Source organism: Procambarus clarkii, chromosome 41, assembly GCF_040958095.1.
Source record: "Procambarus clarkii isolate CNS0578487 chromosome 41, FALCON_Pclarkii_2.0, whole genome shotgun sequence".
Taxonomy (NCBI): Eukaryota; Metazoa; Arthropoda; class Malacostraca; order Decapoda; family Cambaridae; genus Procambarus; species Procambarus clarkii.
In genome coordinates this window covers 35,431,367-35,457,286 of record NC_091190.1, presented here as the reverse complement: position 1 = coordinate 35,457,286, position 25,920 = coordinate 35,431,367, and the positions used below count along the sequence as shown (strand labels likewise).

The 25,920-nt window shown below is 43.0% G+C and overlaps 1 protein-coding gene across 1 annotated transcript; it reads right to left on the bottom strand.

Moving 5' to 3' along the window:
- Positions 1-2,491: 2,491 nt before the first annotated feature.
- On the bottom strand, positions 2,492-25,314 carry LOC138373250 (putative ammonium transporter 1). Its single transcript, XM_069339291.1, has 10 exons — positions 25,106-25,314; positions 5,726-5,898; positions 5,436-5,525; positions 4,910-5,137; positions 4,328-4,527; positions 3,957-4,193; positions 3,640-3,751; positions 3,170-3,406; positions 2,937-3,038; positions 2,492-2,799 (listed from the first exon to the last, which is right to left on the bottom strand). The coding sequence occupies exons 1-10, from the start codon at positions 25,312-25,314 to the stop codon at positions 2,492-2,494; spliced, it is 1,896 nt and encodes a 631-aa protein (XP_069195392.1).
- Between the last annotated feature and the right edge of the window lie 606 nt (positions 25,315-25,920).

The window sequence follows — 25,920 nt, the reverse complement described above, 5'->3', positions numbered from 1 at the left end:
TGTTCTTTATTAATAAGATATATTAATATTATATTAAGAATATAATATATTATATTAAGAACTATATTATCTTAATATAATATAGTAATATTATATTAAGAACATAAGAAATGTTCTTATTAGGTTAACCAAACATAAGTCAGTAATTCGTGTACTAAATATTATATAATATTATTTGGAATAAACCAATTTGGAAAGAAATATTTGAAAATTTCGAAAATCACTCTGCATTTTAGGCGAAAATAGTGCGGTGCGACATATATATATATATTTTCCAAGGAAGGGTGGAGTGAAGAAGTTCTATAGACCCAGACAACCATCTCTCCCCGATATATTTGGAAAGGGTCATTGATGCCGAGTCCTTTTTAATGGGAGTAGAGGAGATAGACCCCGACGCTCCCACTCTGGGCGCATAGCCAACATTACTCACCCTTCAACGCTGGATGAGGCTAGGTCCAAGCGTCTGCTCCCCCCCCCCCCCACACCCCTTGAGCAGAAAAAAACATTCTCTCTTAAATACATATATTTATTTAATTCAACATAATTGATTTGACTCAAAATGTGATATATCTCTTGTGCGACACCACAGGGTTGTTCAACACCAACGTGGCTACGTATCTTAACAGCAGACGATTTTCGATGGACAAGTGCAGCCTAATGGAGGCCATCCAGTACGAGCCCGAGTGTCTGGTGGTGGTGGGCCTCAGGAAGCACACGGGCGCCCCACAGCCCATGGTACAGGTCCCTCAACGTCGCCCTCCTCAATGTTATATGGAAGATTGTCTCTGGTGGATGATGAATCTGGTTGGTGATGATTCTGGTGGATGATGTGTCTGGTGAGTGATGATTTTGGTGGGTGATGTGTGGTGAGTGATGAGTCTGGTGGATGATGTGTCTGCTGGATGGTGATGTGTGGTGAGTGATGTGTCTGGTGGGTGATGAGTCTGGTGGATGATGTGTCTGGTGGGTGATGAGTCTGGTGGATGATGTGTCTGGTGAGTAATGATTCTGGAGGGTGATGAGTCTGGTGGATGATGTGTCTGGTGAGTGATGATTCTGGTGGATGATGTGTCTGGTGAGTAATGATTCTGGAGGGTGATGATACTGGTGGATCATGTGTCTGATGGGTGATGATTCTGGTGGATAATGTGTCTGGTGGGTGATGATACTGGTGGATCATGTGTCTGGTGGGTGATGATTCTGGTGGATGATGTGCCTGATGGGTGATGATTCTGGTGGATGATGTGTCTGGTGGGTGATGTGTCTGGTGGGTGATGTGTCTGGTAGGTGATGATACTGGTGGATCATGTGTCTGGTGGGTGATGATTCTGGTGGATGATGTGTCTGGTGGGTGATGATTCTGGTGGATGATGTGTCTGGTGAGTAATGATTCTGGAGGGTGATGATACTGGTGGATCATGTGTCTGATGGGTGATGATACTGGTGGATGATGTGTCTGGTGGGTGATGATTCTGGTGAATGATGACTCTGGTGGATGATGTGTCTGGTGGGTGATGATACTGGTGGATGATGTGTCTGGTGGGTGATGACTCTGGTGGATGATGTGTCTGGTGGGTGATGATTCTGGTGGATGATGTGGATGATGGGTGATGATTCTGGTGGATGATGTGTCTGGTGGGTGATTTGTCTGGTGGGTGATGATACTGGTGGATCATGTGTCTGGTGGGTGATGATTCTGGTGGATGATGTGTCTGATGGATGATGTGTCTGGCAGGTAATGTCTCTGGCGGGTGATGTCTCCGTTGGGGAAATGTCTCCACTTTATAATTCCTTTTTGTTTTCCTTACTCCTTTCAAACATGTTAAAATCATTTCTTATGTTATCTTACATCCAGTTAGGTAGTAATCCACCGCAAGTCTATTATCTTATGGGCCATCAAATCATCAAGACCAGACAACAGGAAGTAATTATCCGAGAATAGGAAACTTATTGATAGTTAAACACTTGAATACAACCCATTAAGAACAATGCAAATGTAAAAAAATGCACAATTAAAGTGCATAAGCGATGGCAGTTCTTGGAAGACTGTCGGGCGAAGGTATGTGGCTAGGCACATACTTCAAGTCCCTTCATACTTCATACTTCATTCCAGTCCCTACTTTAAGTCGTAAAATATGCTCGCCATCTTTCTCTGTCAACATCCTTTACCTTAACGTAATTCTTGTTAAACCTTTAGTTTATCAGATTTCTTACTAAGTTCACCGAATAAAAAATATATATACAAAAATATATATAATATATTTCATGTAATTAGTACAGAAAAATAATATAAATTAATTAAGTCAATTTACCGAATCAATACAGGCAAGCTTTAATGTCGAAGAACGAACAGAGAATCTCAGAGTTTTGAGGTTTCATAAGTAATGACAAACACACATACTCTCATAAGTAATGACAAACATACACCCACTTTCATAAGTAATGACAACATACACATACTTTCATAAGTAATGACAAATAAAAGATAATCTTAAAGCTTTGTGGTTTCGTCAAAAGCCTCATTGGTGTAACAATGAGCATCTTGAACACGTTGATCTCTGGGTTCAACGAGGACTCGCAGATCATGGTCTCCCAGTCGGACTGTGAAGCCAGCTTCAGAGACACTATTGTTGGAGTTCAAGTGGTTAGCTTCGTGGTTGTTGAGGGACACGATGGGTGAGAGGTGGGATGGGACTGGTCCTGCACGACTCCAGTATACAAGATGTCCAGGGACTGGAGCTGGGTCCTGGGAATTAGTCAAGCCAAATTCTTCCGGGGCAGACATGTTGGGTGGAAGATCTGGAAAATAATGGATTAGATGAATAGTGGAAAATGTTGATGACAAAACTGTATGAATTTCTATGATGCATTTCATTAATATCAAATAAATAAACATCACACACAAAACTTTAAAAGCAACTTAGTTGACAACTTACTAGAATTCTTTGTGTTCTGAGTGTTTACGGATCCATCGTACTGGCTCTCCAGCCAAGCGTCAGCTGGGTAGGCTGGCTCCCCGTGCTTCAAGATGTCCATTCCTGGCGTACAGATATTGTTAGAGATATAGAACATATACAATGTATAATGAATGCGTTCATAACACTAAAAATATAACAATTATCAATTATATAATACAAAAGTGAAAACTTTATGTATTATCTTCACTTGCCTGCAATTTCCATTTCAGGAGGCACCCTCAAGAGGCCGAGCAGCCTGAGGGAACCAAACATAAGCAAACAAAGACCACCAGACCAGGCCACTATGGCCAGCGCCCCCACTATGTTCCAGGCGAGGACCTCCGCGCTGCCCCCGTACACAATGCCACCATCCTGGAAGAGGGCCACAGCAACCAGCCCCCACAACCCACCTCCCATGTGCACAGCCACAGCATCAAGTGGGTCGTCAACTGTGGAAGAAATATTAATTAACTTTACACTCACAACCTCAACAGTCCCAATATGTACGTACACTTCCCAATAATATAAAATTTTATAAATATTATTATTTAAGTATATGCCATCTACAGAACATAACGTTAAAGTTAAAATATTTCAAACCCAAGTTAGATAAAGCCGGCTACTTGTTGCCTTCTTGAGACAAAGTTAAGAAAACTGAGCGGCGAGAGAATCAGTAACGTACCCTTCAACTTGGGCAGAAGGGTGTGGATGGCGAGGAACACTGATCCACCCACTGTGCCAATGACACAGGCACTCCACGGCCGCACAACGTTGCACCCGGCACTGATTGACACCTGTCATGGAAACATGTTCTTAAGCATTGGATAAACAAACTCAGACATATTGCAAGTAACACCATTTTGATAAGAAATTTGTTATGTTATCATAATACTAAGTTAAGTTTAAATCAAACGTCTGTCAATGAAAATTTACAGCGAGCAGAGTCCATCATACTAGCACTAATGGACTCCCGGCCACACAGTGCTGAGCGGTACTTACCATGCCAGCGAGAGAACCATTAAGAGCCATTAGGAAGGACCAGGTGGACTCCCTCCCACACAGCACAGAACGGTACACCAAGAGCACAGCGATGCCTCCTGAAGACGCCGAGATCACAGTGTTAAAGACAGCCTTGGCAATGGCTACAGCATCACCCTCGTGGCTGATGGACGCTTGGGACCCTCCGTTGAAGGCCAGGAACCCGAAGAGCAGGATGAAGCCTCCCAGAGCTGCCAGCTGGAAGTTCAAACACAAGTTTACACCTCCACCTTGACGTGTAATATTTCTATTAAACATGATATTCCCCTAAAAATTATATATTGCTTCATGACTTCATATACTAACACATTACTAATGCTCTATGAACATACCGGCACAGAGTGTCCACGTATCTCCTTGCCCTTGGGTCCGAAGCGACCAATTCTGGGCCCAAGAATTACAGCCCCAACAAGAGCTGCCACGCCCCCTGTGAGGTGGACGACGCCAGAGCCACCGAAGTCCTGGTAGTGTTGAGTCTTGAGCCAGCCAACGTCTGACCAGGTCCAGTGTGACACCACCGGGTACACCACAGCTGTACAAACACAAATATTATCATAACTGAGCTGTTACAACACACAAACATGATTAAAACACGGCACACTACAGCTGTACCAACACTGCTGTATTTTATAATGTATCTATTAATTCCGTGGGAAATGTATTATTGTTTGCATTGCCTTTTAAATTTATTGAGAAACACAAAGTTTAATTATAATGATCAGTGTTAGGCTATTATTGTCTAAAAAATCGTCTTTCTCTCAAGATTGCCCTGTTAAGGTTCCTCTCAAATATTATCTAAATTATATAAATAACGCCAGTGAGTAAAGTTATTTATTCATTGACCACAAAATAGTGTAAAGTAGCCTGCTAAATTTGAAACATACTTTACAGAGAGAAAGAGGCTTCACACCCACCTGACAGCACGGTCGTGTAGATGAGATAAGCATTGAAGGCACACCGCTCAGCCATCGACCCCGAGATGATGGTGGAGGCTGTGGTGGCGATGACGAACTGGAAGAACCAGAAGGCCAGGTGCTCGTCCGACAGCCCGTACGACGCCCAGTATGCTGTACCAGAGAAGCTGTTCCCGCCTCCAAACGCCAGCGGGAACCCCACCAGCCAGTACGCTATGCCACCAATGACTGGGGAGAGTAACAGGGCAGATAGTTAGTACAGGGTGGGGACGATTGTGGAATTCATATCATTATTACTACGTGAGGCTTGGTGGGAGGAAGTCGGTTAAATACAGAGAACAATTTAGTATATAACACCAGCAGATGGAAAAGCAAAACCAGAAAATTACAGGAATACAAGAGTCGGCAAAGTTATATACATTAAGAGCGTACTTTAGCTATGAGATAGGAATAAAAAAATCATGTGCTGGTTCACCAGACATAAGCCAGATACGATAACAAATAACGAAGGTGTTTGATAACTTACAGACATCGAGCATGTTCTTGAGAAGGATGTTGGTGGTGTTTTTGGACCTTACGGAGCCTGCCTCAAGGAATGCGAACCCGGTCTGCAAGACTGAAATATAAACAAATGTTAGTCAAAAGTACAAATTGCATTCCAAATACATTATTCTAAGCATAATAAAACAAAATCTAACACACAGATTATTGTACTATTATACAACTATTTTATTAATATACAAAATGTGAAATAGGTGCCATATATATGTTTAAATACTTGAAAAAAAGACAGAAAACACAGATTTTGGTACTTACTGAATATGAGGATGCCGAACACAATGAGGAAGAGGGTGTCCAGGTCCTTCTGCAGGATGTCCAGTTCCCGGGACATTGGCGTCGGGTTCTCGCCAGACATTAGTAAACTAATATTGTGTCTTGCATCCATATTGGTTGCTGGCAACGAGACTTCCAGATCTCTCAAATTGTAGCTTAAAAATTATTAGCAAAATAAATTTCCAGACAAAATTAACACGTCGTAAATTCCCGTGGATGTAATGTGGAACAAGCCAAGCAGCTCCGAGGGTCTCGTCCTCCCGCTGCCAGGACCTGCTACCTAATACCTAATTTCAGCGACCCTCTGGAGTATATATAGGTGAGCAACCAAGTTGCCGATTGGTACTTTTTGCAGATACGTCACTCTTCCGGGAAATTTGGGATATCGATATCTATGGCAGGTGGCTGCAGGTAATGAATCCCCCAATGGTGAACATTCCAGTTGTAAACTATGTGAACAAGAGTTGGGACATACTCTCCAACACTATATTTGTGATTGCCCTGTTATCAGTGACTTCAGACCGAATGGTATGAGGTACTCTGATATTTGTAATTACTTCATACACTCAGAAGAGTATGAAGTTGAAGATATTCTTGTGCTGTACCCAGATTTTGCTAGTGGAGGCTAATAGATACCTTACATTTCATGCTCTCTCCTGATTCCATGTATGACTAGCTGTCCTGTGAGGTGGGGATGTTGGATGAGGGAGGGTGTAGCTGGTTTTTATCTACACTGTGTGTGGTAGATCAAAATGTGCTTCTACAGAATAGGGTAGAAGCACATTGTTGTGTATACCTAAGCTTGTTAAAAAGACATTATTTGAGAGGAATTTGATAGGAACTGGTAAAAATAAATATAATATAATATTTCCATGATCAGTGCTTAGCTCTTATAAAAATTATAACGTTAATATTTAGTCAAAGTTAATTTATTTTTGTACTGAGGTAGGTATTTTCTCCCCTGATTCCGTGTATGACTAACCATCCTGTGAGATGGGAATATTAGATGAACTTATAGCTAGTTTTTAATCTACAATGTATAATCTTATATATATAATAGGGTAACAGCACATTGCTGTGTATACCTAAGCTTGTTAATAAAAAAAGGGTAATTTGGCAAGATGTTTAACAAAAAAGTTTGTTTCCCGACTCGCCGAGGAATAGTTCGACGCTTGATCCATGTTCCATTTTTTAATATCCTAAATATTTAGACACTGCATATTTTCTATAATTTTCTCGTTCATATCTAAGCAATTAAACTTCCGACATCTACCTTCCGACTTAGGACCTTTATTAAGGAAATAGTCACAAAAAGATGGTTTATTGACAATTATTTTAAATCCTACTGAAGTCAGAGCTATGATACATGAGTCGCGCCCAGTGATAGTAACTGAGGCAACCTCGTAAAACTGTTGATATGAAATACTGAGGGTGTGCAAATATCTACACCTTCATAGTATAAGTTTATATTAGGTATCTTTCGAATTATCTTCTTATCATGCTAGTTTTGTGTTGCATATGTTCTGTCAATACGCATCTCTTCACCCTAATTCGAAGCTAGAAGTTATTTCTGTGGTTGTACTCCTGCTCACTGCAGCCGCAACTGTAATAAATGTTATAGGAAAGTGAAGGAAAGACCTAATACATATGTAAGTGTTATAATACTAAATTCTCGGATGAAAGAATTCATCCGAGAATTCATCCGAATGTACCTTCCTTCATGAAGATGGTAAACTGTGGACCACTGTGTCGCACTGTCCACCAGACTGTGCGACACTGTGGTTGCAAGGATCAGGTTGGGTTACCGTTACCTGTGGCAGGTGGCTACAGGTGACAGATCTCCCAATCCTGAGCACTCCAGGTGCAAACTCTGTGAGCAGGAACTGCGGCATGATCTCCCACATTACATCACTGAATGGCCAGTTATTAGACCTTTCAGACTAGTTGGCATGAGGTACCTGGAGCTTTGCAATTACTTTATTCACTATCGTGTTCTTGAAGATATCCTCACAGTGTACTCAAAATTTGCCAGTGCAGGCTACTAAACATATGGCCCTGTACGACTAACCATCCTGCGAGATGGGGACTTTTAGTATCACTGCTGCTTTATTCACTCTTGTGTTGATGATATCCTCATAACGAACCCAGAGTCTGCCAGGGCAGACAACTTATCACATGCCTCTGTATGACTAACCATCCTGTGTGATGGGGATTTTTTAGCATCACGTAGCTAGCTTTTTGGACACACTGTACTCCCCCTTCATATAGTCTAGGGTAGCTGCACAAATGCAGATGTATCTAATATATTAATAAAAAAAACTGACTGACATAGGCAGAACATTGTTTACATTACCTTCATAAAGAAAATAGACTAAATCCGAAATTTTGGTATTAAAACACTTACACATGCATTGGGTCTTTCCTTCACCTCAATTCAAGCACTAAGACATTGTACTAAGTTTCTCCAAATTTTATATTACTAATAAACTAAACTTCTAAATCTAAATCTAGATAATACAGTATATGTTTATAATGATCACGTCTTATGTTATCACCATACTCTCTCTTATTTAAACAATGTTCAGAAATTTTGTGTAAACTAACTCAAATATAAACATATAGCAATTTACGAATAAATTTGTTGACTCCATTAAAAAGGATAGAGTAGCTTAGGCTATTTCTACCCTAGTCTACATAAGGTCCCTCAAGGGCTCACAAACCCATACAGTACACAATTATTAATCATATTTTATATTTCCAATGGTAATCACATGGCATACTGTGAGATCTCTTATTGATTATGCTGCCCATATGTCTTGATATCTGTATTGTTTTGCAGACTAAACAAGTTGGAGAAGGTACAAAATGAAGTCATGCAAATAATCCCAAGAAGATTCTAATGGCCCAAGAACTACTATTACTGAGATAATAATGATATAATTGAACTTACAGAGTACTGAGGATAGAATTTCAGAGATAAATGAAGCTTCGTAAATCATTCATATCTATAGTAAACAACAGAGGTCCCAAGACAGAGCCTTTAATTGACATTAATACTTCATCCCGTGCCATAGCTGTAAGACTTTCCCAGTGTTGACTGCTGCTAATGTCCAAGTCCACCTGGGATGTTTCCACGGGAGACATCTCCCGTCACGCAGGGTGCAGTCGCGCCTCCACAGATCTCCAGTATCAGCTCTTGATACTGGTAATGGCTCAAAAGGGCCACCACTTACGGGCTATTCATGCCCGTGCCACCTCTTGGGTGACTTAATCTTTATCAATCAATTGGGATGTTTCCGAGACTACACAGATTCTCGCCTCGGGTCGGACAAAGAAGTACACCATTTCACAGCCTAATTAAGATCAGTTTACAAAATGACAACTTTACGGGCTATTAACGCCCGTGACACCTTTCGGGTGACTTAATCTACATCAATCAGTCAATAAATTATGACATAACTCGCTAGTGATTGCCGGAACGCTTCATTAAGTGACAGTTTAACATTTGAAATCATTCACGTTGACAGAAGTATTTGACACAGGTGATATAACTGACAGACTTAAACAGGACAAAGACGCTGTTACTAGCACACCTTCTAATATCGGTCCCTCAAAGTCTGGTGCTCATAAATAAACTTACACAGTATATTCATCCTACATATTATAGTTATTCAATGAAAATAAGTTAAACACGTTGTTAAATAAGTTAAATAGTGATCAAATTGAGCTTTGTCTTAAGAATTATATTACACTGAAAACAATTGTTTCCGTGGCCCTCTTCGCTAATATATCAACAGCCTCACTTAACAGCATCCCTGCTTGTGTTTTTATTATTATTATTTTCTACCACAGACGTGGCCACACATTTACAATGCTAAGCAGCACATATACATTTTCTTCTGTCCTCCATGGACAGGGTGAGAGATTTGTCAAACATACAGTTCAGAGATTTATTGAACAACCACAGAAGGTGATCGTAGTGCTTTTAAAATATTAGGCTAAGCTACATATGTAAAATACATAGATACACAGATTTATGAATGCATTAATGTGAATTTATAATGGTGAAATGTAATTCTGATCAGCTTCCACATATAAATAAATAAATAAATAAATAAATGTTTATTTAGGTAAGGTACATACATACAAGAAATTTTTACAAAGATTGGTTGACTGTATTATATACTTTATACACATACATACACACACATACACATACACATACATATATACATACACATATATTTGTCTCTTACTCTGACAGGGTGAGATAGCTGACAGAGAAACTAGTGTGCAATTAAGAACTTAACCACTGAAGGTGATTAAGATGCTTCTACAAGCTGAGAGGTCCCTGCTTGTGAAGGAACCTACATAAATCTTAGTTACCAACTATTTTTTTTGTACCCTTTCCTGCTGTTATCTCAACACTCGTCCACAATATGCTGATATACTGGTCTTCTACTATGTCATGACACCAACGCTCCTCTATCATTAAAGACACAGGCATTACTATTATTTACTACTTTTCTTTAAGCTCGCTAATACAGCTTGAAGTTCAGCCTGCGGTGAAGATACATTGTCACTTTAAGCGGTGTCCAATAACAGTATCTACGGTGCTGATGTCACTAATCTATGCGGGCGATGAGTCACAAGAACGTGGCTGAAGTATGTTGACCAGACCACACACTAGAAGGTGAAGGGACGACGACGTTTCGGTCCGTCCTGGACCATTCTCAAGTCACTTTTCTACTCTCTAATGATTGATGAAGATTAAGCCACCCAAAAGGTGGCACGGGCATGAATAGCCCGTAAGTGGTGGCCCTTTTTAAGCCATTAAGAGTATCAAGAGCTGATACTGGAGATCTGTGGAGGTGCGAATGCACCCTGCATGACGGGAGATGTCTCCCTTATGAATGTGTTAAGATGAAGATGAAGCAACCCAAAAGGTGGCACGGGCATAAATAGCCCGTAAGTGGTGGCCATTTTAAGCCATTACCAGTATCAGGAGCTGATACTGGAGATCTGTGGAGGTGCGAATGCACCCTGCATGACGGGAGATGTCTCCCTTGTGAATGTGTTAAGATGAAGATGAAGCCACCCAAAAGGTGGCACAGGCATGAATAGCTCGTAAGTGGTGGCCCTTTTGAGCAATCACCAGTATCAATAGATGATACTGGAGATCTGTGGAGGTGCGACTGCACCCTGCGTGACGGGAGATGTCTCCCGGACCAAATGGTGACCAGATGATGATGGGAGATGTGGGACAATTTGATGATGATAAAGATTAAGCCACCCAAAAGGTGGCACGGGCATGAATAGCCAGTAAGTGGTGGCCTTTTTAAGCCATTACCAGTATCAAGAGCTGATACTGGAGATCTGTGGAGGTGCAAATGCACCCTGCATGATGGGAGATGTCTCCCTTGTGAATGTGTTAAGATGAAGATGAAGCCACCCAATAGGTGGCACGGGCATGAATTGGTAAGTGGTGGCCCTTTTGAGCCATCACCAGTATCAATAGATGATACTGGAGATCTGTGGAGGTGCGACTGCACCCAGCGTGACGGGAGATGTCTCCCGTGTTTTAAACAGATGAAGAAGATGAAGATGAAGCCACCCAAAAGGTGGCACGGGCATGAATAGCCCGTAAGTGGTGGCCCTTTTGAGCCATTACCGGTATCAAGAGCTGATACTGGAGATCTGTGGAGGTGCAACTACACCCTGCGTGACGGGAGATGTCTCCCGGACCAAGTGTGTGGTGGTGGGGGTCAAACACGATGATGATGATGAAGATTAAGCCACCCAAAAGGTGGCACGGGCATGAATAGCCCGTAAGTGGTGGCCATTTTAAGCCATTACCAGTATCAAGAGCTGATACTGGAGATCTGTGGAGGTGCGAATGCACCCTGCATGATGGGAGATGTCTCCCTTGTGAATGTGTTAAGATGAAGATGAAGCCACCCAATAGGTGGCACGGGCATGAATTGGTAAGTGGTGGCCCTTTTGAGCCATCACCAGTATCAATAGATGATACTGGAGATCTGTGGAGGTGCGACTGCACCCTGCGTGACGGGAGATGTCTCCCGGACCAAGTGGTGACCAAATGGTGTACTCTCTAATGATGTCCAATAACAATATATACGGTGACGATGCCAGTGTTCTACTCTCTAATGATGTCCAATAACAGTATCTACAGTGCCGATGTCAGTGAATTCCCTAATCAAGACATTCCGTCCTTAGCTATATATTGAGTAATCACAATAAACAGTTAGTGTTTAATTAATGTAATTTTCTAGTTATACAATCATATATTGCCCTCAATTGCCCTAATCAAGGCAAGTCTGTATCTTTTTATTTTGTAGGGGGGAACACTCTCCACCATTACATTCCTCCCATGGTTATCTTGAGGTTATCGTGAGATGATTTCGGGGCTTTTTAGTGTCCCCGCGGCCCGGTCCTCGACCAGGCCTCCACCCCCAGGAAGCAGCCCGTGACAGCTGACTAACACCCAGGTACCTATTTTACTGCTAGGTAACAGGGGCATAGGGTGAAAGAAACTCTGCCCATTGTTTCTCGCCGGCGCCCGGGATTGAATCCGGGACCACAGGATCACAAGTCCAGTGAACTGTCCGCTCGGCCGACCGGCTCCTCCCATGGTGGTAGTTGTTGTTTTAGATTCAGCTACTGGGAACACTTAGGAGGGTAGAAATAGCCTAAGCTACTCCATCCCTTTGAGATGTATTCTCTTGTCTCAATAGACATACTTCAACTTGAACTCAGAACAAAATGTCCATGGAGCACGGGCTATAGTGAGCCCGTAATTGAGTTTGGTTATTCACGATAACTTTGTTATTATGATATTTGGGTCAGAGTTTTAAATGAAGGTAGAGTTTCCTTCTTTTCGCAATGGTTTTAGTCTTTAGTTTTAATAACATTATCTTGGTGGCGGATATAGATGCACAATGTTCACTAGTGCGCCCCATTCTTCAACTGCTTTGTTAACCATTGTTGTCGCTGTGGATTTTGCATTTATTTGATTTATTTGATTTATATACAAGAGTTCTTATATTCTTGTACAGTCACTAGCACGCATAGCTTTTCGGGCAGGACCTTAATTAATCCTAATTTTCTCCCGGAATACGACTCGCCAAATCATTTAACAACCAGGAACCTATTCACTGATGGTAAACAGAGGCTACAGTTAAGGATTGGCGCCAAATAAATCCTTCCCGGCCAGGATATGAACCTAGGCCAAAGTGCTCGCGAAATGCCAGGCGAGTGTGTTACCACTTCGCCACGGGGCCCATAGATTTAATGCAGCTGCTCCAGGTGGTTGAATGTTGAGTTTGATGTGAAGGGCTTCAGTTGCTTCACATTATAGTAAGTGATGCAATAGTGGCATTTCTACACCTGTTCCACATATATGACACCCTTTACCTATTGGGTTTATTACCTCCCAGCAGCACTTGTAGCCAAGTCTTAGTTTGTGTATGGCTACTGCAATGTCCCTGTATAGCTTTTATCCAGGCTTGAAAGAGGATTGATTGATTGATGAAGATTAAGCCACCCAAAAGGTGGCACGGGCATGAATAGCCCGTAAGTGGTGGCCCTTTTGAGCCATTACCAGTATCAAGATCTGATACTAGAGATCTGTGGAGGTGCAAGTGCACCCTGCGTGACGGGAGATGTCTCCCGTGTTGAAAAAGGATTACCCAGTGGCTTTGTACCACATCGCGGTGGGTCTGCCTTCCGTTACTTTGGCTCTGTGGCAACTTTTGACAGTCAGGAATATTTTCTTCTTGATTTGCTCCTTAATCTGTGAGAAACTTGACGGTATTTTTACCTGTACCCATGGTGGTGTTAATTGTTTCTCATATAACAAAACACACTCATTAGCGTCCCCTGCACTCGTTAACCTAATTGGAGAATAAATATTTACCTCAGAAATTATCCCTAATACTCTGTATGTGTAGTTCCTTCCTCATTACCTCAATCAGAATTTCTCTGGAATCCTAAGATTAGTTTCAGGGCTTCTTTTTGCAACTTCTCTAACTAAATCAACAGCTCTGTGTTCCATTCGGGTTTGGAACGGGTTCTTGGGTTATGGAACAAATTATCAGGTAACCTAGTAGTCGTTGGATCACTAGATTGTTTCAAGAGTAGGTTAGACACAGATATGAGTGAGTTTGGGTGGGCATAAATAGGAGGATGGGGGAATTAGGGGCTCGACCCCGAGTCCTTTGCCCCTACCTGGACAAGGACCTGTCATCTTCGCTCAGGTCGGTGTTCTATCCCCGACCGTCTAAGTAGTTAGGAAATGTCTATGTTTATCTCTCAGAATGTTCGGTAATACGTTTATTGCTTGTGATGTGTGTTTATGTATGTATTAACACGATGTACTGAACGGGGTGAGAATAGCTTGAGCTACCTCATCCCTTTGTGTGTATTTTACCTCAATAAACTTATTTCAATTTCAATTTCCAAGTAGTTGGGCACCATTCCTTCCCTCCGTCCTATCCTAAATCTTAATCCCTTCCAAAGGTTATATTGTCCTAAGGGCTTAGCGCTTTCTCCTGATAATTACTTTACCTCTCCTTATCCCCAAGTGTGACCTGAGAACGTAGACTACTCTGCTGTTTCACAAGCGATCAGGGTATATTATTTGTTCGTTGAGTTTCAATATATTCCTTTATATACATGCGTTAACCAGCGTATGTTTTTACATATTTATGTTTAAAACTGTTCAATCTTTCAATAACCAATTTGCTCAATGACTCGTCAATCATTGTGTGACCGTTCCACCTGTCCAACCTTGTTACTGTTTAACGTACTTCTTAACGTAATTCTTATGGTGTTTACGGGTTATTCATGCCCGTGCCACCTCTTGAGTGCCTTAATCTTTATCAATCAATATCCACAATATCCAGGATTGGCTTTGGCTCGACGTCGAATCGATGTTGATGACGTTACTTTAACGTTGAATACGCGTTGCTCTTGGATAATTGTTCCCACTGGGGTGGGTTCATTACAACGAGGTCATTACATTACCATAAACTACCGCTTCATAGCGATATATGAACCTTCATTTGTTTCATTTGATTGATTGATTGATGAAGATTAAGCCACCCAAGAGGTGGCACGGGCATGAATAGCCCGTAAGTGGTGGCCCTTTTGAGCCATTACCAGTATCAATAGATGATACTGGAGATCTGTGGAGGTGCGACTACACCCTGCGTGACGGAAGATGTCTCCCGTGATTTAAACAGATTGAATTGATTGATGAAGATTAAGCCACCCAAGAGGTGGCACGGGCATGAATAGCCCGTAGGTGGTACAATTTTTTTTTTCTCAGTATTCTGAGGTTGCATTTAACCATCAAGCTGTTATCGCGGGGGAGGATACTGCTTCACAGTCTTTATGAGGGTGTCCAGCTGCTGGACACCTTTGTTGACCAGGAGAGTGGCTGTGTTGATGGCTTCAGGGTGGCCACTGCATGATTCAAGAACTCTTAAAGCTCTTCTAAGGTCATTGGTTGCTTCACATTCCAGAAGATAGTGAAGTAATGACTTTTCTGTGACAGTTTGGCAGAAGATGCACTCTCTCTGTCGGGGTTCACCAATCTCTCAGTTGCATCTGTAACCTAAACGTAGTCTATATAACCTAACTGCTACTATTTCCCTGTGGATTCCTTTTGGGATATTTAACCTTTCTAATTTGGTTGCCTGAAGATACCATGTTGCAGATGGCGAACCTTCAGCTATTCTCTGGTGTAGGTAGGCTTTGTTGAGAGTTTTTTGGTGATGATGTTTTTTATGTTCTCTAGGCTGGGTTCATTTAACAGTTCGAAGTGTTATATGAACAAGTCGTCAGCTGTCCTGGAAGCTTCCGTGTAGTGTCATTAATCAGCCATTATCCCCAACCACTTGGGCTGGACGGTACAGCGACGTTTTTTTGTTATTAATACATTACGTACCTCTGCATTAGTGCAGCAACCCTAGACTATATGAAGGAGCACGAGAGACATCTCCCGTCACGCAGGGTGCAGTCGCACCTCCACAGATCTCCAGTATCATCTACTGATACTGGTGATGGCTCAAAAGAGCCACCACTTACGGGCTATTCATGCCCGTACCACCTTTTGGGTGGCTTAATCTTCATCAATCAATATGAAGGGGGAACACAGCTGCCCTAGACTATATGAAGGGGAGTACACCTGCCCTAGACTATATGAAGGGGAGTACACCTGCCCTAGACTATATGAAGGGGAGTACAGCTGCCCTAGACTATATGAAGGGGAGTACAGCTGCCCTAGACTATATGAAGAGGAGTACAGCTGCCCTAGACTATATGAAGGGGAGTACAGCTGCCCTAGACTATATGAAGGGGAGTACAGCTGCCCTAGACTATATGAAGGGGAGTACAGCTACCCAAGACTATATGAAGGGGAGTACAGCTGCCCAAGACTATATGAAGGGGAGTACAGCTGCCCTAGACTATATGAAGGGGAGTACAGCTGCACTAGACTATATGAAGGGGAGTACAGCTACCCTAGACTATATGAAGGGGAGTACAGCTGCCCTAGACTATATGAAGGAGAGTACAGCTGCCCTAGACTATATGAAGGGGGAGTACAGCTGTCCTAGACTATATGAAGGGGAGTACAACTGCCCTAGACTATATGAAGGGGAGTACACCTGCCCTAGACTATATGAAGGGGGAGTACAGCTGCACTAGACTATATGAAGGGGAGTACAGCTGCCCAAGACTATATGAAGGAGAGTAAAGCTGCCCTAGACTATATGAAGGGGGAGTACAACTGCCCTAGACTATATGAAGGGGAGTACAACTGCCCTAGACTATATGAAGGGGGAGTACAGCTGCCCTAGACTATATGAAGGGGAGTACAACTGCCCTAGACTATATGAAGGGGAGTACAGCTGCCCTAGACTATATGAAGGGGAGTACAGCTGCCGTAGACTATATGAAGGGGAGTACAGCTGCCCTAGACTATATGAAGGGGAGTACACCTGCCCTAGACTATATGAAGGGGGAGTACACCTGCCCTAGACTATATGAAGGGGGAGTACACCTGCCCTAGACTATATGAAGGGGAGTACAGCTGCCCTAGACTATATGAAGGGGAGTACACCTGCCCAAGACTATATGAAGGGGGAGTACAGCTGCCCTAGACTATATGAAGGGGAGTACAGCTGCCCTAGACTATATGAAGGGGGAGTACAGCTGCCCTAGACTATATGAAGGGGAGTACAACTGCCCTAGACTATATGAAGAGAAGTACAGCTACCCTAGACTATATGAAGGGGGAGTACACCTGCCCTAGACTATATGAAGGGGCAGTACACCTGCCCTAGACTATATGAAGGGAAGTACAGCTACCCTAGACTATATGAAGGGGGAGTACAGCTGCCCTAGACTATATGAAGGGAAGTACAGCTGCCCTAGACTATATGAAGGGGAGTATAGTGTGTCAAAACGCTAGCTCCGTGATGCTAAAAATCCCCATCACACAGGAAATTGAAATTGAAATAAGTTTATTGAGGTAAAATACACACAAAGGGACGAGGTAGCTCAAGCTATTCTCACCCCGTTCAGTACGTCGTGTTAATACATGCATACAAACACATCACAAACAAATCACACAGGATGGTTAGTCATACAGAGGCATATGATAAGTAGTCTGCACTGGCAGACTCTGGGTGCATTATGAGGATATCATGAACACAAGAGTGAATAAAGTAATTGCAAAGCTCCAGGTATCTCATGCCAACTGGTCTGAAAGGTCTAATAACTGGGCTCGGTGGTGTAGTGTGGGAGATCATGCCGCAGTTCCTGCTCACAGAGTTTGTACCTGGAGGTCTCAGGATTGGGAGATCCGTCACCTGCAGCCACCTGCCACAGGTAACGGTAACCCAACCTAATCCTGGCAACCACTGTGTCGCACAGTCCTTTGGACGTTTTGTGTTGCTCATTTTTTTTATATATATATATACAAGAGTTGTTACATTCTTGTACAGCCACTAGTACGCGTAGCGTTTCGGGCAGGTCCCTGGAATACGATCCCCGCCGCGAAGAATCGTTGTTACAACCAAGTACCCATTTTACTGTTGAGTTAAACAGAGGCTACAGTTAAGGATTTGCGCCCAGTAAATCATCCCCGGCCAGGATACGAACCCATGACAAGCGCTCGCGGAACGCCAGGCGAGTGTCTTACCACTACACCACGTAGACTAGATATATAGATATAGGTTTCAGATCTGAACAAATCATAGCTTATTATACTAGTGCTTTCAGGTCGTTGGGAGTCAGTAATTTGTTTCCTATCAGACCTGAGTGTTTGGAACAATATAGTTTTGACGGTAGAGATGGGGATACCTAGTTCTAATTCAACTTCATCTTTGTTACACGCTAATTTGGCTGCAATGTCTGCCTCATTATGACGGGTTATATTTATCTTTGCATCTTTTTGAATCTCCTTTGTATGGATACCATCACAGCGACGGTCTCGCTTCATGCAGGTCGGCGTTCAAACCCACCGACCGTCCATGTGGTAGGGTACCTTCCTTCCCATCCCAAATCCTGATCCTGGGCTCTTTCCCCCCGATAATTCCCTTCCCCCCTTCAACCACCGTGGCATCAGTGGGAATTAGCTGTAAAAATCACCAATCAGCATCTCATCTGGTCGCCTATAAATACCGCAGTGCTCCCCGAAAACAGCACCATTTGGTCACCACTTGGTCCGGGAGACATCTCCCGTCACGCAGGGTGCAGTTGCACCTCCACAGATCTCCAGTATCAGCTCTTGATACTGGTAATGGCTCAAAAGGGCCACCACTTACGGGCTATTCATGCCCGTGCCACCTTTTCGATGGTTTAATCGTCATCTTGGACACATTCATGGGAGACACCTCCCGTCACGCTGAGTGCACTTGCACCTCCACAGATCTCCAGTATCAGCTCTTGATACTGGTGATGGCTCGAAAGGGCCACCACTTACGAGCTATTCATGCCCGTGCCATCTTTTGGGTGGCTTCATCTTCATCTTCTTCATCTGTTTAAAACACGGGAGACATCTCCCGTCACGCTGGGTGCAGTCGCACCTCCACAGATCTCCAGTATCATCTATTGATACTGGTGATGGCTCAAAAGGGCCACCACTTACCAATTCATGCCCGTGCCACCTATTGGGTGGCTTCATCTTCATCTTAACACATTCACAAGGGAGACATCTCCCATCATGCAGGGTGCATTCGCACCTCCACAGATCTCCAGTATCAGCTCTTGATACTGGTAATGGCTTAAAATGGCCACCACTTACGGGCTATTCATGCCCGTGCCACCTTTTGGGTGGCTTAATCTTCATCATCATCATCATCACCGAAAACAGCACCATTTGGTCACCACTTGGTCCGGGAGACATCTCCCGTCACGCAGGGTGCAGTTGCACCTCCACAGATCTCCAGTATCAGCTCTTGATACTGGTAATGGCTCAAAAGGGCCACCACTTACGGGCTATTCATGCCCGTGCCACCTTTTCGATGGTTTAATCGTCATCTTGGACACATTTATGGGAGACATCTCCCGTCACGCTGAGTGCACTTGCACCTCCACAGATCTCCAGTATCAGCTCTTGATACTGGTGATGGCTCGAAAGGGCCACCACTTACGAGCTATTCATGCTCGTGCCATCTTTTGGGTGGCTTCATCTTCATCTTCTTCATCTGTTTAAAACACGGTAGACATCTCCCGTCACGCTGGGTGCAGTCGCACCTCCACAGATCTCCAGTATCATCTATTGATACTGGTGATGGCTCAAAAGGGCCACCACTTACCAATTCATGCCCGTGCCACCTATTGGGTGGCTTCATCTTCATCTTAACACATTCACAAGGGAGACATCTCCCATCATGCAGGGTGCATTCGCACCTCCACAGATCTCCAGTATCAGCTCTTGATACTGGTAATGGCTTAAAATGGCCACCACTTACGGGCTATTCATGCCCGTGCCACCTTTTGGGTGGCTTAATCTTCATCATCATCATCAGCTGAAATTACAAGTCACTCACCATCTGGTCACCATTTGGTCCGGGAGACATCTCCCGTCACGCAGGGTGCAGTTGCACCTCCACAGATCTCCAGTATCAGCTCTTGATACTGGTGATGGCTCGAAAGGGCCACCACTTACGAGCTATTCATGCCCGTGCCATCTTTTGGGTGGCTTCATCTTCATCTTCATCTGTTTAAAACACGGGAGACATCTCCCGTCACGCTGGGTGCAGTCGCACCTCCACAGATCTCCAGTATCATCTATTGATACTGGTGATGGCTCAAAAGGGCCACCACTTACCAATTCATGCCCGTGCCACCTATTGGGTGGCTTCATCTTCATCTTAACACATTCACAAGGGAGACATCTCCCATCATGCAGGGTGCATTCGCACCTCCACAGATCTCCAGTATCAGCTCTTGATACTGGTAATGGCTTAAAATGGCCACCACTTACGGGCTATTCATGCCCGTGCCACCTTTTGGGTGGCTTAATCTTCATCATCATCATCCGAAAACAGCACCATTTGGTCACCACTTGGTCCGGGAGACATCTCCCGTTACGCAGGGTGCAGTTGCACCTCCACAGATCTCCAGTATCAGCTCTTGATACTGGTGATGGCTCGAAAGGGCCACCACTTACGAGCTATTCATGCCCGTGCCATCTTTTGGGTGGCTTCATCTTCATCTTCTTCATCTGTTTAAAACACGGGAGACATCTCCCGTCACGCTGGGTGCAGTCGCACCTCCACAGATCTCCAGTATCATCTATTGATACTGGTGATGGCTCAAAAGGGCCACCACTTACCAATTCATGCCCGTGCCACCTATTGGGTGGCTTCATCTTCATCTTAACACATTCACAAGGGAGACATCTCCCATCATGCAGGGTGCATTCGCACCTCCACAGATCTCCAGTATCAGCTCTTGATACTGGTAATGGCTTAAAATGGCCACCACTTACGGGCTATTCATGCCCGTGCCACCTTTTGGGTGGCTTAATCTTCATCATCTTCATCATCATCATCCGAAAACAGCACCATTTGGTCACCACTTGGTCCGGGAGACATCTCCCGTCACGCAGGGTGCAGTTGCGCCTCCACAGATCTCCAGTATCATCTTTTGATACTGGTAATGGCTCGAAAGGGCCACCACTTACGGGCTATTCATGCCCGTGCCACCTCTTGGGTGGCTTAATCTTTATCAATCATCAATCTACTCATCCACGGGAGACATTTCCCGTCACGCAGGGTGCAGTCGCACCTCCACAGATCTCCAGTATCATCTATTGATACTGGAAATGGCTCAAAAGGGCCACCACTTATGGCCTATTCATGCCCGTGCCACCTTTTGGGTGGCTTAATCTTCTCTCTCTCTCTCTTCACTCATCCGAGTAGCTGAATCTATAACAGCAACAACAACTTCACTCATCGCACACAGCACCGCTCCTGTGCCAAGTAAGCCCACTACGGGCTCACCATAGCCCGTGTTACTTGCACCGCTCCTGTGCCAGGTAAGCCCACTACGGGCTCACCATAGCCCGTGTTACTTGGAACTTGTTCTGAGTAGCTGAATCTATGACAACAACAACAACTTCCCTCATCACAATCGACTTGAGAGTGGTCCAGGACGGACCGAAACATCGTCGTCCCTTCACTTTCTAGTGTGTGGTCTGGTCAACATACTTCAGGTTTTTCAGGCCTATATAATTCAAGCTTTGGGGTTGTCGTTTTGCCTACATACTGCAAGCTTCGAGACTATCGTCTTTCCAATATACTGAAAGCAATGAGGTTGTTGTCTTGCCAATATTCTGCAAGCTTTGAGGTTGTCGTCTTGCCTATATTATGCAAGATTTGGGGTTATCATTTTGTGTATATAAAACAATGACTGGGGTTGTCGTTTTGCTCTATACTGCAAGGTTTAAGGATGTCGTCTTGCCTGTATACTGCAAGAATGAGGTAGTCGTCTTGCTAATATTCTGCAAGCTTTGGGGTTGTCGACTTTCCAATATACTGCAAGGCAGTTTGAGACTCGTCTTACCTATATACTGAAATCTTTGAGGTTGTAGACTTGCCTATATACTACAAGCTTTGTAGTTGTCGCCTTGCTTCTATATTGTACGCTATGTAATTGTAGTCTTGCCAATATACGGCTAGCTTTGAGGTTGTCGTCTTGCCTTTATACTTCAAGCACTGGGGTTGTCGTCTTGCATATTTGCTGCAATCTTTTTGGTTGCCTACCATATATACAGCAAAAGTTTAGGTAGTCGTTTTGCCTATATACTGCAAGAGTGAGATTTTCGTGGTTGCTTACATACTGCAAGTTTTGAGGTTATCATCTTGCCTATATGCTACAACCTTCGGGGTTGTCGTCTGGCATATATCTTGCAAGTTTTGAGGTTGTCGTCATGCATATTTACTGCAAGCCTTGAAGTTCTTGTTTTACCTATATACTGCAAGTTTTGAGGTCGTCTTTTTAATATTTAGCAAAATTTAGGGTTGTTGTCTTACCTATTCACGGCTAGCTTAAGGAATGTTGTCTTGTCTATATTTTGCAAGCTTTGAGGTTGTCGCTTTGCCTATATACTGCAAACTTTGGAGGTTTAGTTTTCTCTATATTCGGTTAGCTTCTTGCCAATATACTGCATGATTTGGGGCTGTCGTCCACTCTATATACTGCAAGCTTCGGTACTGTCGTCTTGCCTATATTCCTCAAGTTGTAAGGTTGGAATCTTGCCTTTATGCTGCAATCTCTGAGGTTGTAGTCTAGCCTAAATATTGCAAGTTTAAAAGTGTTCGTCTTGCCTATATACTCCAATCTTTGGGGTTAACGTCTTGCGTGCAAATAACAAAATCATTAGGGTTGTCGTTTTGCCTATATACTGTAAGCTTTAAGGTTGTCGTCGTGCCTATATATTGCAAGCTTTGAGGTAGTCGTCTTGCTTAAATTCTGCACGATTTGGGGTTATCGTCTTACAAATATACTGCATGCTTTGAAGTTGTCGCCTTGCTTATATTCTGTATGCTTTGTAATTGTAGTCTTGCCTATATACGGGTAGCTTTGAGGTTGTGGTCTTGCCTTTATACTGCAAGCTCTGGGGTTGTCGTCGTGCAAATGCTGCAATCTTTGAGATTTTCGTCTTGCCTATATACCGCAAAATTTAAGGTTGTCGTCTTGCCTATATACGGCAGATTTTATTGATTTCGTCTTGTCAATACAAGATGAAAGCAATCTGCAATAGTCAGATTGTCGTGGTTGCCTATGTACAGCAAGTATTGGGGTTGTCGTCATGCATATATACGCTTACCTTGAAGTTGTCATTTCAATATTCAGCAAAATTTTGGGGTTTCGTCTTGCCTATTTACTGCTAGCGTACGGAATGTCGTGTTGCCTATAATCGTCAAGCTTTGGGGTTGTCGTCGTGCCTATATACTGCAAGCTTTGAGGTGGTCGCCTGAACTATATACTGCAAATTTTAGGGTTTCAGTCTTCTCTATATTCGGCTAGCCTTTAGGTTGTCGTCTTGCCTTTATACTGCAAGCTTAAAAGTTGTCATCTTTCCTCTCTACTACAAGCTTTGACGTTGTCTTCTTGCCAATATACTTCAAGATATGCGGTTGTCATCTTGTCTACCTTCTGCAAGATTAGAGCTGGCTGTCATGCCTATATACGGCAAGCTTTTGGGTTGTCGTTATGCTATATATATATATATATATATATATATATATATATATATATATATATATATATATATATATATATATATATATATATATATATATATATGTCGTACCTAGTAGCCAGAACGCACTTCTGGGCCTACTATGCAAGGCCCGATTTGCCTAATAAGCCAAGTTTTCATGAATTAATTGTTTTTCGACTACCTAACCTAACCTAACTTTTTCGGCTACGTAACCTAACCTAACCTATAAAGATAGGTTAGGTTAGGTTAGGTAGGGTTGGTTAGGATCGGTCATATATCTACGTTAATTTTAACTCCAATAAAAAAAATTGACCTCATACATAATGAAATGTGTAGCTTTATCATTTCATAAGAAAAAAGTTAGAGAAAATATATTAATTCAGGAAAACTTGGCTTATTAGGCAAATCGGGCCTTGCATAGTAGGCTGAGAAGTGTTTTCTGGCTACTACGTATGACATATATATATATATATATATATATATATATATATATATATATATATTGGACAACACCCACCAGTGGGACTCGAACCCAGAAAGCACAACTACCTTCCAGTAGCTGCCATAACTAGTATGCTTTAACCCACTACACCATCAGACCCTACAAAAGAAGTAGAGAGTTCGAGATATATATACATCCCAAACATCTCCACTTCCCGAGGGCAACCAGATGAGTGTGGGGTTAGTCTGCTGTGTCCCTCAAAATCTTCAGTTTGAAACGTCCCTCCGGATTTGAACCGTTGGCAGAGACAGTTCCAGTATACAGGTGTTTACTGAAAAGAGAAAGATCATTAACATGAACACCAACATTCATCACAGGCTTACCGGACTTAGGAGGAGTCTGTTTGGGTTTTGGCGTTTCGGTGTTTCCTTTGTATTGAGACTTACCACATTTATCTATGGTATGTCCATAGAGTCTCCAATACTTACAGTACAATTGCGAGCCAGCTCGATCGGTACTCACTTTCTCGTAACTGTACCACGACTTCTTACTGGAGGATGGTTCTGGTGTCAGCCGGTGGATGAGGCTGTAAGTGTCAGCCGACTTAGCACACTTTAGGTAGTCGGTTTCTTCTTTATCTGCTAAATATAGACGGACAGGAGGCGGCACACGCCTCAAGAATTCTTCAACTAGCATGAGGTTGACGAGTTCTGTAAAGGTAGAGACATGTGCTGCTTCCAGCCATTTCATAAAATATCTCCTTTTGGTATTAGCAAATTCGAGAAAGGTAGTGGTACTGGCCTTCAGGTGGTCACGGAATTTCCTTCGATAACTTTCGGTGGAGAGAAGGTAGGCGTCCAACACTGCTTGTTTCAGAGTCTGGTAGTCATTCTCAGACGCCAAAGTACTGAGTGTAACTGCAGCTCTACCTGTAAGATGTACTCTGAGAAGGGTTGCCCATTGGTCGGCAGGCCAACTAAGTTGATTAGCAAGGGTTTCAAAGGTGGTGAAAAACACATCAACTTCTGTTTCTACGAATGGTGGCATTAACTTACTTGCATGTGATATATTGAAACTGACGGGAAGATTGGCGGTAGCTTGCTGGCGTTGAGCGAGGTGTGAAGTTTCCAACGCGAATTCTTGTCGACGACATTACATAGCCAGAGTTGCGTGTTGTTTGTCATGTTCGTGTTGCATCTCCAATTGGCGTTGTTTTGTTTCAAGCTGTATTCGTTCCCGCTCACGGAGTATTGCAATCTCACGTTCTTGTTCTTCCTTTCTTATAGCAGCTGTTTCCCTTTGTTGCTCGAGGGCTTCCCTTTGCTGCTCGCGTTCGATCTTGGCCAGCTCTAGTTTGAGTTTCATCGTTGCCAAATCAGTTTTATCTGCAATAAAGTAAGTTTCGTGAGTTTCAGAGTCTATCTTACCTTCCTCTAAGAGATGATCCAGTAACAGGTTATTTATTTCATTTTTGTTGGCTTGGTAGGGAACTTCTAGTTGATGCTCATGTGCAAGAGTTTGTAATTCAGTCTTCTTGGCACGACTTAAAGTCCCTATTGCACCTGCTGGATCTGCACGGAAAGCTTGGAGACGAAACATGGTGAAATTAGCAAATAAATGCACAACGAATATACTGTTGGGATATGGTGAATGTCAGAAACAGGACAACGTGGCAACTGGTACCTATCCTGTGGAATCTTTAACAATTAATGTTAATTACAAGATGATAAATGATTAATTAAATCAAGGTCGCAGGAAATCTTGTACCCGGTACTCATGTAAGAGGATAAGGGCAAGAAAATCCTACTAAACAAGCGAAACTGAGTTTCTAAAACAAATGAAACAGTTAATTGCCTCAAAAGTAAAATTGGTAGTCCAAGAATGTAGGCATACCTTGCCGAGTCTCTATAGGACATAAGCAAGTTTTCCCACTGAAATTAATATGATACTTACAGAATTAGCGAACTTTTG